This window comes from Pimephales promelas, chromosome 6, assembly GCF_988280905.1.
Source record: "Pimephales promelas chromosome 6, fPimPro1.hap1.1, whole genome shotgun sequence".
Taxonomy (NCBI): Eukaryota; Metazoa; Chordata; class Actinopteri; order Cypriniformes; family Leuciscidae; genus Pimephales; species Pimephales promelas.
In genome coordinates this window covers 569,931-584,429 of record NC_142774.1, presented here as the reverse complement: position 1 = coordinate 584,429, position 14,499 = coordinate 569,931, and the positions used below count along the sequence as shown (strand labels likewise).

General features: G+C 42.0%; 2 protein-coding genes and 1 long non-coding RNA gene across 4 annotated transcripts in view; 1 reads left to right on the top strand and 2 right to left on the bottom strand.

Moving 5' to 3' along the window:
* Positions 1-5,741, bottom strand: part of col5a3b (collagen, type V, alpha 3b) — a 30,022-nt gene extending 24,281 nt beyond the window's left edge. Inside the window, exons 1-3 of the mRNA XM_039655324.2 lie at positions 5,475-5,741; positions 1,375-1,545; positions 987-1,200 (exon numbers count right to left, since the gene is read on the bottom strand). Coding sequence (XP_039511258.2) covers positions 987-1,200; positions 1,375-1,545; positions 5,475-5,550 — 461 coding nt within the window. The 5' untranslated portion in view covers positions 5,551-5,741. The remainder of the gene's footprint in view (positions 1-986; positions 1,201-1,374; positions 1,546-5,474) is intronic.
* Positions 5,742-5,912: 171 nt separating this feature from the next.
* LOC120466747 (uncharacterized) lies at positions 5,913-12,506 on the bottom strand. 2 transcript variants are annotated; one of them, XR_016168781.1, is made up of 4 exons: positions 12,366-12,502; positions 10,697-11,425; positions 8,410-8,625; positions 5,913-7,807 (listed from the first exon to the last, which is right to left on the bottom strand). It is a non-coding gene; the product is annotated as an uncharacterized LOC120466747 (long non-coding RNA). The 2 variants fall into 2 exon arrangements; XR_016168780.1 differs by lacking the exon at positions 8,410-8,625 and having other exon boundaries at positions 10,697-10,810; positions 12,366-12,506.
* On the top strand, positions 8,528-14,333 carry rdh8b (retinol dehydrogenase 8b). Its single transcript, XM_039655336.2, has 6 exons — positions 8,528-8,633; positions 10,387-10,548; positions 11,253-11,432; positions 12,386-12,479; positions 12,963-13,146; positions 13,486-14,333. The coding sequence occupies exons 1-6, from the start codon at positions 8,528-8,530 to the stop codon at positions 13,711-13,713; spliced, it is 954 nt and encodes a 317-aa protein (XP_039511270.2). The 3' UTR covers positions 13,714-14,333.
* Positions 14,334-14,499: the final 166 nt, after the last annotated feature.

Here is a 14,499-nt window from a genome sequence, read left to right as displayed (position 1 = left end):
AATATCAGATGAATTTTACATCAACACTGTTATTTATTACCGTGAAGCACCTTTGAGTCATATATACTCTATAAAGCGCTATAGAAATACAGCAGACTCAACTTGAGAGAGATGTTCACAGATGTTAGTTTGAGTTTGTTCAACACAAAGCATCATATTCATTCAGAAGAGTCATATTTACCACCTTTATGATGCTTTAATGGCATTTTTGAAGATACCATTTCATTATATGGCAAAGAATGGATCAGATATTCTTCAAAAATTAATTTTTTTGTGATTCACATAAGAAAAAAAGTCAAATAATTATGAATATTCACATTACTTACATATAACACCCAATTACAAGCTATCTACACTGTGTCCTGTTCTGACTCGTTGTAGATTCAGACTCACTGCAGAAACAAGTGTGATGCTCTTCCTCAGTGTTTCTGCCTCGCTTTCCAGCACAAATACCTAAACTTTCTTAAATCAAGATAAATTCACAGGGGACCACCTGACGATATCTGGCGGACGGCTACGGTGACCTGAAGGGGTAGGTGTAATCCACAAAGTAAAGTCAGGTTGGCCAGTGGCGTCCAGGTAAGACTGGGTCAGACACATGCCTTTGGTGTGAGAGAGCCGGGTTCGAATCCACTGTGAGACACCACTGTGTCCCTGAGCAACACACTTGACCCCTAGTTGCTCCAGAGGCGTGCGACCTCTGACAGATACAGCAATTGTAAGTCGCTTTGGATAAAAGCGTCAGCTAAGTGAAGAAATGTAAATTTGGCCACCACTGCCGAGCCACCAACTGGAGAGCGTTGAGGTTAAGGGTCGAACACATTTGAGGGAGGTCGGGAACAGCTACGGTACTCCACAACATAGCGGAGAAGCAGAATGACTGAAGATATTGCGTTTGTCAGGAGTGATTGAATTTATTCAGCTATTACAAGTGTCTGATGACAGAAGAGGATGAGCCTGTGATGATGAACGATGATGTCACTCACTTGCCGTCCGCCAGGTTGATCTTCTTGAAGGTGGGGTAGAGGTCAGGCGTGGGCTGGCCGTTCTGGTCCTCGTAGAGGAAGACGGGTGAGCGTCCGAGCTCCAGTCCGAGCTGCTGAACTCCCTCACGGTCGTACACCGACAGCAGGAAACACTGAGCGCCGCGCCGAGCCCGGACCGTCACCAGAACCGAGAAGTCCTCCGGGAACACGGAGTCTGAACACACACATGCCAGAACGGTCTGTCATTGAACATTATAAATGGCTTTACTGTCCATCGATTTAATGCGTCCTTGACGAAGAAAACTATTGATTTCAGTGATCTTATTGATATATTTATATATATATTTAAAAAACTGTATAAATGAATGAATGTGTGTGTGTTACATACCTGGGAAAAGCTGATTGGTCGGAACACTGACTTGGATTTTCTTCTCAATCTTATAAGCGAGGTCCGCCTCCTCGGAGCCCCGCCTACTGGTGCAAAGCCCCGCCTCCAGGGACACGCCCTCCATGGAGTCTGACAGCTCCAGGATCTTCAGCACATCGATGGGTTCGGCCGCTAGAGACGCCACACTACAGTTACTGTAATAAACGCTAATGAACAGCCTCACACCCGCCTGTCTGTCCGTCTGACTGTCTGTCTGTCTGACTGTCTGCCTGTCTGTCCGTCCGTCCGCCTGTCTGTCCGTCTGACTGTCTGTCTGTCTGTCTGTCCGTCTGCCTGTCTGTCCGTCCGTCCGCCTGTCTGTCCGTCTGCCTGTCTGTCCGTCCGTCCGCCTGTCTGTCCGTCTGACTGTCTGTCTGTCTGTCTGTCCGTCTGTCTGTCTGTCCGTCCGTCCGCCTGTCTGTCCGTCTGCCTGTCTGTCCGTCCGTCCGCCTGTCTGTCCGTCTGCCTGTCTGTCCGTCCGTCCGCCTGTCTGTCCGTCTGACTGTCTGTCTGTCTGTCTGTCCGTCTGCCTGTCTGTCCGTCCGTCCGCCTGTCTGTCCGTCTGCCTGTCTGTCCGTCCGTCCGCCTGTCTGTCCGTCTGACTGTCTGTCTGTCTGTCTGTCCGTCTGTCTGTCTGTCCGTCCGTCCGCCTGTCTGTCCGTCTGCCTGTCTGTCCGTCCGTCCGCCTGTCTGTCCGTCTGCCTGTCTGTCCGTCCGTCCGCCTGTCTGTCCGTCTGACTGTCCGTCTGTCTGTGTGTCCGTCTGTCTGCCTGTCTGTCTGTCCGTCTGTCTGCCTGTCTGTCTGTCCGTCTGACTGTCTGTCTGTCTGTCTGTCCGTCTGCCTGTCTGTCCGTCCGTCCGCCTGTCTGTCCGTCTGCCTGTCCGTCTGTCTGTGTGTCCGTCTGTCTGCCTGTCTGTCTGCCTGTCCGTCTGTCTGCCTGTCTGTCTGCCTGTCCGTCTGTCTGTCTGTCCGTCTGTCTGTCCGTCTGTCTGTCCGTCTGCCTGTCCGTCTGTCTGTCTGCCTGTCTGTCCGTCCGTCTGTCTGTCTCTCGACTCACTGACACTGATGACTGACAGCAGGGGAAAGCCGATCGCGACTGTGTGTGTGTGTGTGTGTGTGTGTGTGAAGGTATCTACATGCAGGTCTGGACTGGTCATGTGTCTCTTCACATGTGTAATACCTGCATCTGTGGCACACACACTCCAACACACACACACACACACACACTCACACACAGAAACATCTCTCATCTCTCAGCACAAAATCTTAACTCATTTGGAAAAACTTTCACAACAACTTATAGATCAAAGACACAACAGCAGCTGCAGGGGAGTGTGTGTGTGTGTGTGTGTGTGAGCGTGTGTGTGTGTGTGTGTGTGTGAGCGTGTGTGTGTGTGTGTGTGTGTGTGTGTCTGGGAGCCAGATGTGAATGACGACACAAGGGTGAATTAAGAAATGCAGTCCAGACTCTCAGACATTTTACATTTTTATGAAGGGCTTCTCTCTCTCTCTCACACACACACACACACAGTAAACTGCACTGGTTGTAAGACAGGTGCGTTTGCAGCATGTCTGTAAACTCCTGTGACCCCAATGACCTTCACCTTTGACCTTTCACTTCTTTCCTGACTCAGTTTCAGAGTCACAGTAATTTCCCACTTCAACACTCAGCGAGACGGAGATCTTCAGCGTTTGCAGTCGTTTAAGAGGAGTTTCTTCGTAAGAAAGCCGTTCATGGTTTCTCATGACTCGAGGGGGAACACACGAGGAACATTTACCAGTTCCAGCTGTGGGAGATCTCTCACAGTACACCACAGCGGACAGAAACACGCTCTCACAGCGCTCTGCTCACGATCAACTGGATTTAAAATAACCTTCGAAAATTCTCTAAATCTTCAGAAACAAGATGCTAATGTCCAACTAAACGCTTCAGATCTTCCATGAACACATAAAATATCCAAAATAAACAATGTGTTCATGCTAACGTTATTAAAGACCTCTGAATTAACATCACTGGAAGAGAACTTGAGTGACCACAAGAGTCTCACAGTCTCGTGTAAACCAGCGCTGTAGGAGCCGTCCGTGACGCTAGTGTTCACCGATTGGCCGAACGCACGCGAAACAACCGCCATTTTTGAAAAGGCTGTGTAACCACAGATTATAGCCTATATATTTACTCCAGACACTAACTCTGAACTGCCCCTTTAACCTCGACATGGACGGCTAAAGAGGTCTCAACGCTTCCCATCTGACCTTCGAGGACCTACGAGAGGTCGAGGTCTGCGGAAACACAAGCGCTCAGAGGTGAAGAGTCCGGATTAAAGCTTTATCCTTCAGTCACATGATCACCCCGCTCACGGCTCAACTGCAGACCACCAATCAGCCGTCCGAACCCTCGACGCTCAACAAGAGAAACCTGACGAATCCATCCAGAACTATTCTCTGAAAGAAGAACACAAGACGACTCGTTCCTAAAGTCTCGCTGTGATGAGAATCCAGCGTTTAATGTTGTTTATGTGTGAATGTGGTGTTTTCAATAAGACACACTATGCGTAAGTTCATGTTTAAGTAACAGCAGAAAGCGTTCATCCACTGGAACGCCGGACAGCTTCAGACGTGTTGGGAATGTGTGGAAAAGCCCTGCTCTCGTTATTCTTCATTAATACCCGCCTGACGGGCCTGAGTATCGAGCGCCTCTGAGGATCAGCTCTATTGTAGAGCCTCAGGGAACTGGGTTTCACAGCACAATACCATCAAAGAAACAGCAACGCTCGATAGAGAAAGACACAGCACTGTTTCTGTACAGACCGTCAGTTCAGCGGAGGAGGCCTGAAGATCCAGAGAGGGAATCAGGAGCAGATGCAGATGATCAGATCCAGAGCACTGACCCACACTAGCATAGCACATCTATCTATCTATCTATCTATCTATCTATCTATATATATTTCTATCTATCTATCTTACTATCTATCTATCTATCTATATATATATATATATATATATCCATCCATCCATCTATCTATCATCTATCATCTATCTATCATCTATCTATCTATCTATCTATCATCTATCTATTTATATATCTATCTATCTATCTGTCTATCTATCTATCTATCTATCCTTATATCTATCTATATGTCTATCTATATATCTATCTATATATCTATCTATCTATATATCTATCCATCCATCCATCTATCTATCTATCATCTATCTATCCATCTATCATCTATCTATCTATCTATCTATCTATCTATCTATCATCTATCTATTTATATATCTATCTATCTATCTGTCTATCTATCTATCCTTATATCTATCTATATGTCTATCTATATATCTATCTATCTATATATCTATCCATCCATCCATCTATCTATCATCTATCTATCCATCTATCATCTATCTATCTATCTATCTATCTATCTATCTATCTATCTATCTATCAATCTATCAATCTATCTATCTATCTATCTATCTATCTATCTATCTATCTGTCTAACGTTATCTGTCTAAGAATAAGTTCATCAGTGTTTTAGAGGCATGAATCAGGATCAGAACAGGGCATAAAATCAACAAAACACGACAGGAAATCTGTTCATCACTCAAAGTAATTACTATACTCAATACTCATCGACGTCTCAAATATATCAGAACTATCATTGTAACACATCTATCTATCTATCTCTCTATCTATCGATCTATCTATCTATCACTCTATCTATCTATCTATCTATCTATCTATCTATCTATCTATCTATCTATCTATCTATCTATCTATCTATCTATCTATCTATCTAAAATACTGTCATTATCGCGGTCTAACAGAGACTGAGCCTCGACAATACTGACAGAAACTCTTCCAGAAACTCCAGTGAGAGAACTATAATCCGCTACTAAAGACCATCTGACTGGATCACATCATAATTCGTCATCATAACGATCTTGGAGGTTGTAAAGAAAAAACTTAACCAAACAACTATCGCCCGGGTTGAGGACATCACTGTCATCTTCCACACTAACATGATTTCAGGAGAGCTGAGGAACTGAGGAACTGTACCTGCTCGAGTCGCGTGCAGCAGGAGCAAAACCACCGCGAGTCCGGCCATCCGGGAACTGTTCTTCATCATCCTCATCTTCAGCCCGTCAGCTGCACCGGACCGCCCGGCGCTCGCGAGGTGTGTGTGTGTCTGTCGCACCTGGACCTGAAGATCACGACCAAAAAAATCCCGGAGAACAATCCTGCAGGAACCTTCACACACACCGACCGACAGACAGACTGCTGGAGTTTATCTGCACTGTCTCACCTCACCCGTCCATCTGTGTGTGTGTGTGTGTGTGTGTGTGTGTGTGTGTGTGTGTGTGTGTGTGTGTGTGTGTGTGAGTGTGCGCGCGCGTCTCAGTTCTCCCGCTGAAAACTTTGAGGTAAAACATTATGAGTTACAACTTTTGCCCATGAATAAAACAGTCTCTCTTCACGATTGGCTACGACGTTTGTTTGGTATTTCACGTCACTAAATTCGCTGATCATAAAATCTAAATAAATCATATTTTTCCTGACCTACAGAACACAAGTGATGCTGTCCATACGGATAAAACGGAAGAATAATTACATTCACAAAACATAAACATTATGTGTGCAATTAAAACACGCATCGAGATGTATATATATTTCATTGTGACAAGATTTTCAGGACAAAGAAGCATTTCAACCCAAACCCAACTAATTATCGTACAGCAAAACAAGTCTCGTGTTCGTTACTGTAATGTGATTTTATTTGTTTGAATTACAATCACCGTAAACTAACACAGTAGGCTACAACCAACACTAGGATTTAAACATTAAAATTGTTCACTTTTTAAATAACATCTCGTTGTTTTTTATTGCATTGCATTAATGACTAGAAGCGTATCGTGCAAACGTTCATGTATTTCAGTAATTTAAATTAAAAGGTGAAACTAATATATTTATTATAACTATAGCCTATATGCATGATTATACTTTCCAGAGGGCCGACATACTTAAACTCCTTTTATTTTATTGATTTCATGTAATATTTGAATTTTCTGAGCTGTTGAATTTGGGGTTTTCATAAGCCATAATCATCACAATTATAACTTTTGCAAGATATTCGAATTGTTCGAGTTCCACCTGTAGTTGCAATGCAAAACTCATAAAAGCCATAAAAGTCAAACTCTTCAAAGGCTATGATGACTGTGCCATTGCAACGAGTTTCAATTCTTTACGTAATATTTAATGAAACTTTAGGCATGTGTGTTTGGTGTTGGTGTGTGTGTGATGAGAGGGAAAGTTCAGTTGAGTCTTTGCTGTCCGATGACATCAGAGATATGCAGAACTCGTCATTAACAAATGACCCATTTCACAGAGAAACTACTAACTCTCCCAACCACACACACACACACACACTTATAAACATGCTCGAACAAGATGTTGAGCTGCCCAACTAATAAAATAAAATGTGCTCTGGCAGATTCCAAATTCCTGCTTGAACTGAGCCTAAGGGCCCACACACACACACACACACACACACTCATGTTGGTGATGAATCGCTCTTTTGCAAACTTTTGACTGTTTTCTCCAAGAAATGCCAAAAGAGTGATTCTGTGAATGCAAGGGTCAAAGGTCATACCCTGCAGCTGACCGTGACCTTGACCTCTGATGATGAAGCAGAATACAGAGAGAGAGAGGTGTGTGTATGTGTGTGTGTGACTGACGCTGGTATATCGTCCTGTATAATCCTGTATCGGAGGTTGAGTGACATCGGCGTGTCCCAGCAGGGCCTCTGATTCCAAGCGTAGTTTCACAAGTCCCGCCTTTCCTTCTTTCCTTCTCGTGTTCATGTTTGAAAGAGTTTCCGTAACATCCCCTGAGACAAATCATGATCTTCATCAAATGATGAACTCGCTCTTCAAATACAGTATATAAGCATGAGCTCATACAGATTACTCAAATCATGCTCATCATGAAACGGAAGTATCGCTAGTGTTTTCTTGGAAAAAGAGCACATGTGGGCGGGGCTTGATTGTGAATTGATTGGATGATTGTGGTTTGCTATTGGCTGATCTCATGTGAGTGACAGGTTATAGCCCCGCCCACATCATCAGAGAAGAGAAGAGATGCTGCGAGAGGAACTGATTCTCATTCAATAATGATGTGCACTGATAAATCGTTCAGAATAAACACTGCAATACAATATTCCTATAATTCAAACTGAAAACATTATGTAATTAGATACGGGCAGTACAGTAATTGGACCGCTGGGTGGCGCTAGAGTCGGTCGTGTAGTTGACACTGATGGGAAACAGGACACCTTTACTTTAGCAGACGCGTTCATCCAAAGCAAGTGAAGCATCCGACCAGCAAGAGGAAAACTGTAAACACAAAAGACCCAGTTCGTCATTGAAACGCTTTGATTTTACACATAAAACATTACATTACATTACACACATTACAATGATTAACATGGTTTCTTTCTAGCAGTTGAAGCGGCCCGTTAAACAACACCAGTGATACCGCCCTATCTACGGCTCTAATGATCCAGTCATGGGTCCAGAAATTGAGATTTATACATCATCTGAAAGCTGAATAAATAAGCTTTCCATTGATGAGAGAGGATAATATTTGGTCAAGAAGATACAACAATATGAAGATCTGGATTCGATCAAATATTGAAAATGTTGAATTTAGACTGCATTCTATGAAAATAAAAATAACCGTTTATGTTTTCTTCCTCTCGAAATGCAATTCTGGAAAGTCCTATATTTACGATAGGAAATATACAAAATATCTCCATGTAGGATGATCTGTACTTAATATCCAAATGATTTTTGGCATAAAAGAAAAATCGATTTAAAAATATACTTATGTCACTTGTAGCCTAACTGCTTTTGTGACCCAGGGTCACACATTGTTTCAGTAAAGCGTAGATATACAGTGTTTATAATAAGTGCTTGTGCTTTATAAAGCCGCTCACCTTCGGGCTGTGAGCTGACAGAATCCCGCGCGCGCGTCCCCGTGACTGCGCGCCCTCGCGGTCTCCTGCACTTCTGATCTCATGAGATCTTCTGCTCTTTCGAAGCCCCGCGGAAACCATGGCGACGGAGGGCCAGCGAGTGGTGCTGATCACCGGCTGCTCGTCCGGGATCGGGATGGGCATCGCCGTGCACCTCGCGAGAGACGACAACCAGCGCTACCACGGTAAGACCCGAACCGGGAACAATAAAACAGTTTGAACTATTATAAGTTCACACAACTGACAGAACAGCCCACTAACAACCCCTCGATCTAAAACTAGAGTAGATCGATCGTTTACAAATAAACCTGAAAGAGTTTTACAGCATTATAATCTTTTGCCAATCCATAATCTGCTGTCTGATCATAATAGAGTAAATAAACCATAATAGAGGAGAGCAAACCTAACCTTATCAGACTGGACCCGTTTGTGGAAACCAGAGTATTTATCCCGACTCATTCATTTCACATGTCTAGTTCAATTATGTGGTTTTGTTTCATTAATACAGTGTTTATTATGTTTTTATTTCTATTTATTATTTATAATGAAAGTGACGTGTGACAACTTGCCCCATAGGTGGAGCACATCCTAACATGACCATATGACAGATTCAAATGCTATAATGCTAAAATACTGTATCAATAAAATACAATCATTAACTTTGACATTTTTTAATAATTAAAAATAAACACATTTTTGAGTTTGACAGCAAACACATATCTTAAAACATCATAATAATGAATCATTTCTGAACACTATGTCAATTTCCTAATAAGATCCATAAAAGTTTAGAATATAATGTCATAAAAATAAAGTATTAAAGACTTTAGGAAAGGCCAAAGCCAGTTTATATGGACATTATTGGGGCTCAAAAGGGGATGGGGAAGAATCTGACAAATTGTTTAATAAATTAGTTAGAAAAGTTTGTTTTAAACATAAAAAATTAACAGTATTTTAGTAAAAGATTCATTAACTATAGCTACTAATTTGAATACACATTTTATAAATTCGGATGATGAATTAACCCAGCTTTACACCTTAAAAGATAGACCTATTAAATACTAAGAGCTATTTTTCAGGAAGAAACTGAATCAGAAGCTAACATTACTGACGCGTCGAAAAGCTCAAAAGCAAAGGACCATGGAAATATGGAAATATTAACCTAATCAAATAAGATTCGTTAGTACGCCCAGTTACACAATTGGTAAATTTCCTTTCAGGAAGCAATCCTAATTTAGATATCTGTAGATTCGGCCACTTTTGCCAGGTTGTATATCACGATTACATCCGAAATAAAATCTTCTGTGTATATATAATATGTGTGTGTGTGTGTACTGATTAACTAAAATAAGCTTATGTCTGCAATAAATGAAAAGCTTAGAAATGTATATATAAATAAATAAAAACTAATTTTATTTTATTTATTTTTAAAAATTAAAAACTAACTTTTTAATTTTTAAAAAGTTAAACTAAAACTTATACAAATATAAAATAATTCAAGGGTGTGAATATTAATATTAAAGATTTTTACTATATTAAAGAGCATGTTTGTGTGCAGGATCAGTGTGTGTGTGTGTGTGTGTGTGACTATATTAAAGAGCATGTGTGTGTGTAGGATCAGTGTGTGTGTGTGTGTACTGATCTGGCTTCTATCCCTGCTTAGCCTTTAGTGCTTTAATGGCATGACAGAACTGATCTCTTGTGTTTTTAGTCTTCACGCAGATATTCTTCATCCTGTGCAGAACACACACACACACACACACACACACATTATACCATGTCCATGACATTGGCATGACCTTTATGAATCACCTGTGCCAGATGGGTATGAGCTGTGTGTAAATCTCTTTAGTCATCATCTAGTACATTATGTTCATGTGTGTTCAGTAACTAGTCCTCTCTCTCTCTCTGTGTGTGTGTGTGTGTGTGTGTGTGTAGTGATAGCGACGATGCGGGATCTGAAGCGTAAGGACAGGTTGGTTGAGGAGGCCGGAGACGCGTACGGACGAACCCTGTCTCTGCTCGCGCTGGACGTCTGCAGCGATGAATCGGTCAAACAGTGTGTCGACAGCGTCAAAGATCGACATATAGACATACTGAGTGAGTCCCCACACACACACACACACACACTGAGCCTCATCTCCAATAGTGTTCATCCATGCTTAGGTTTACAGGACCGCTTTAGACTAAGCAGATAATATTAGCCTTTCGTTCCCAGTTAATCTGAGCATCAGTTTGTAACTCTGACCTTGAGTTCATCCAGTGCTGATCCGTCAGCAGAAACAGGAACGGGTTCATCCTCACACACTGCCGAACCCGGACTCACTCGCCAGTCTGCTTTAGTTATCCGTGAGAAACACCGCTGAAGGGATGAACAGAAATAAGAATGATGTGGAGATAATCAACCAGTGTCTATAATACTGCTGTACTGTATTCTGCTTCTCCACTGTCAGAGTCACATGGTTTTCTCATTCATCTTTCATTGGTTTAACCAGAGAAATCCATCAAAACTTGTGTTTGAAACTTGTGTCGGACACGGAATAAAAATAAGGCAATTGCAACTTTTTATCTCACAATTCTGACTTTCTTGCTCGCAATTGCAGTTTTTTATTACTTTACACAAGTATGATCTTTTTTCTCCTAATTCTGAGTTTAGATGAATTCAGAATTGCGAGAAACAAAAAGACAAAGTTGCCTTTTTAATTTTTTTTATTTCTGTAGCAGAAACAAGCTTCCAGATAAATATTTGAAATGCTGAGTATTGGTGTTGAATCCCCCGACACGTGATCCATGTGTGTGTGTAGTCAATAACGCTGGCGTGGGGCTGGTGGGGCCGGTGGAGGGGCTCAGCATGGACGACATAGAAAACGTGTTCGAGACCAACTTCTACGGCGCGGTGCGCATGATTAAAGAGGTCATGCCCGACATGAAGAGGAGACGCTCGGGACACATCGTCGTCATCAGCAGTGTGATGGGCCTGCAGGGTAAACACACACTCTTTATTCACTTCACTGGCTTATCTGCATTTAAGGGTTAATCCTAACGTACTTCCTCCACTTCAGGATTATCGTCCTGATAAGTTAAACACACGTACAGTCAAACCAAGAATTATTCTGACTTTATTTTTCACTAGTGTTTCACTATAGTTCATGTGTGTAAGTGAGGACATTACTTAAACTGTTGCTGCGGCCCAATTCGCATACTATCCGTCCTTAATAGATATTGAAAATAGAATTAGTGCGTCCCAAATCGTAGTATGTTGAAATGAGTGTTTCAAAGATACCCGGATGGTCTACTTTTTTCCGGTCTGATCGATGCACACTCTAACGGCTGATATTACCCACAAACCATTGCGCGTTGGACGAGGATTCGGTTAGAACTACAAACACGAGTAAAAAGTGTTAAAAAACTACAGACACGGAGGACGCGCGAGTCCCGCGGTTATGTTGAGAGGTTTAAATAAAGAGGTTTGACTGATTAATTAATTAACACTATCTGACCTGACGAAAATTAATTTATTCAATGTTCTCCTTATATTGCATCTGCAGCAGCATTGTGAACTTTTGTTTAGCCATTACTTTTTAAATGCATCATTATATTAAAATTGCAAAACACGAGGAAAGTATACACATGAAAGACCCATGACTGGCAGATTAACGTGCTCCGATACGGTAGATGATTGACACGGCAGTTTATGGTGAGGATTCACGCAGCACGCGACAGAGCCGTCCGTTAAAGATGACGTGACATTATGTCCCAAAGCTTGCCTTCTTTTTTTGCTACACACACAAAAGTATGTACTTTTTCTTCACAAAAAGAGTACATACTTTTAGGGCGTAGTATAAGTAAGCGAATTTGGCATTCACAACGCGACATTCACAACTCTAGAGTTATAAAAACCGCGGTAAGAGATGTACCTCAGTGTCGGTCTCCACAGGTGTGGCGTTTAATGACGTGTACTCCGCGTCGAAGTTCGCCATCGAGGGCTTCTGCGAGAGTCTGGCCGTCCAGCTGCTCAAGTTCAACGTCACGTGAGTTTCACTGCAGTCTCAACACATGTGTTTGCTATAAGCTCAAATCTACACTTCGGCATTTCATTTTCTCGTTTGATTTTCAGTTTCTAACACTCTTTGGCTCTTAACATGAGCGATCAAACATTGAAACGAGAATCACACGAGTTGTGTTGTGTGAGAGGGCCCTCTGGTGGTGTGGAGAGGCTGTTACGGGTGCAAACCCAATAATGATCACAGATTCATTTTACATTGCCACTCGACTCGATGTCTCCAACTTCACACAGTTGAGATCCACTGTTGTAGAGAATCATCTACATCCTCTTCCCAATTTCTTGTTTGGACTTTTGTGTTACTTCCTGTCCAGAGTGCTCTGTTTGTAGTTTTCTTGTTGATTAGTCTTGTGTTATGTTTATTGTTAGTATATAGTCCTTGTGTTTCCTTTTTTCCTTGTCAGTCGATGTTTGTGTGTATTTGATTTCCCATCTTTCTGTCTGTCGTCAGTGTGTCGATGATCGAGCCCGGGCCCGTACACACCGAGTTTGAGATGAGGATGATCCAAGACATTTATAAGAAAGAGTTCCCCGGAACGGATGCCGAGACTCTCCACCACTTTAGGACCTGCTACCTGACCGGCGCGGTCAACATCTTCCAGACCCTGGGCCAAACGCCCAAGGACATCGCCAAGGTCAGAACGCGTGTGTTCACAAGCACAATAACTATAATGATAACTATAACCGTAAACTTTTAATAATCCACGGAACAACTATAACAATAACGACTGAGGAATGATATTGTTGGAATCACTTTTGGAACGATTTCCAGCTAATGAACAATTAAAACATTGACAGCCAATCACAATCAATTCTGCTTTAAAGAGCTCGAGCATTTAAAGCAGCAGAAAAAAAGTGTACACTTATATTAAACAGAACATTATCGTTGTTGTTACAGTTATGATGTAGTTATTGTTATATAGATATTGGTACTGAATATTAAAATGAAGTACTCACTCTCTGTGTTTTCGAAGGTCACTAAGAAGGTGATCGAGTCGCCTCGTCCTCCGTTCCGTAACCTGACGAACCCGCTGTACACGCCGATCGTGGCGATGAAGTACGCGGACACCAACGGCAGCCTGTCCGTCCACACCTTCTACCACATGCTGTATAACCTGGGAGGGGTCATGAGCGTCGGCGTGAGCATCATGAAGTGCCTGAGCTGTGGGTGGATACGGAGACGAACCATCTCACCAACCTGACACACACACACACACACACATCTCCTGCGGATGCACACACACTTGCAGTAACACACCCTTGTGTGAACACTGTGCTTCTCTTTACAGCTGGGTTTGGTTTCTGGACTCTATCTGGATAGTTTAGCCAGACTACACCCTGAGGGTCTAATGAGAAACTCCAAACACACACTCTCTCTAACTCAAGCACTGACAGATGATGTGTTTTAACTCTTGATATATTATCTTTATACAGATTAAAGTCTAGACAAGTACACCTTTCAGAGTAACTCACATAAGCTGTTTGATAGTTTAAGATAAAGCACTATTTGAGTGTATATTTTGAGGAGATGTAAGTTGGTGGGACAGCACGTAGTGAAGTCAACCTAATAAAGGATGAAACCATCATTTCAGAAGAGGATGTTGTAGTGATGAAGGCAGCTCTGAAGCTCCTGAACGTCTGCGATTCATTTAGTGAAACGCTGCTAAATCTGATCTGTGTGGAAAAATAAAGAATACTATCAGGAGATGTGATTTATTGTCTGTGAATTTAACCTCTCGAAGTTCACTGATCACCCGGACTGAAATTTCTCTTTCGTGTTTTCTTGTGTTTCCATTGAGAATTAAACTAAACCTAAACCTTGTTCTGGGTTTGTTTCCATATAAGCAAAATCTTGCATTAACATTTGATATTTTAAACTTAATATTGTTTAAACAAGCATAAAAAATATCATTAAATTTCATTCTAGAAAGTAATTTTTTTGCATGATTATTTACTGATAATAAATTGACTTTAGTGATACTCTAGTA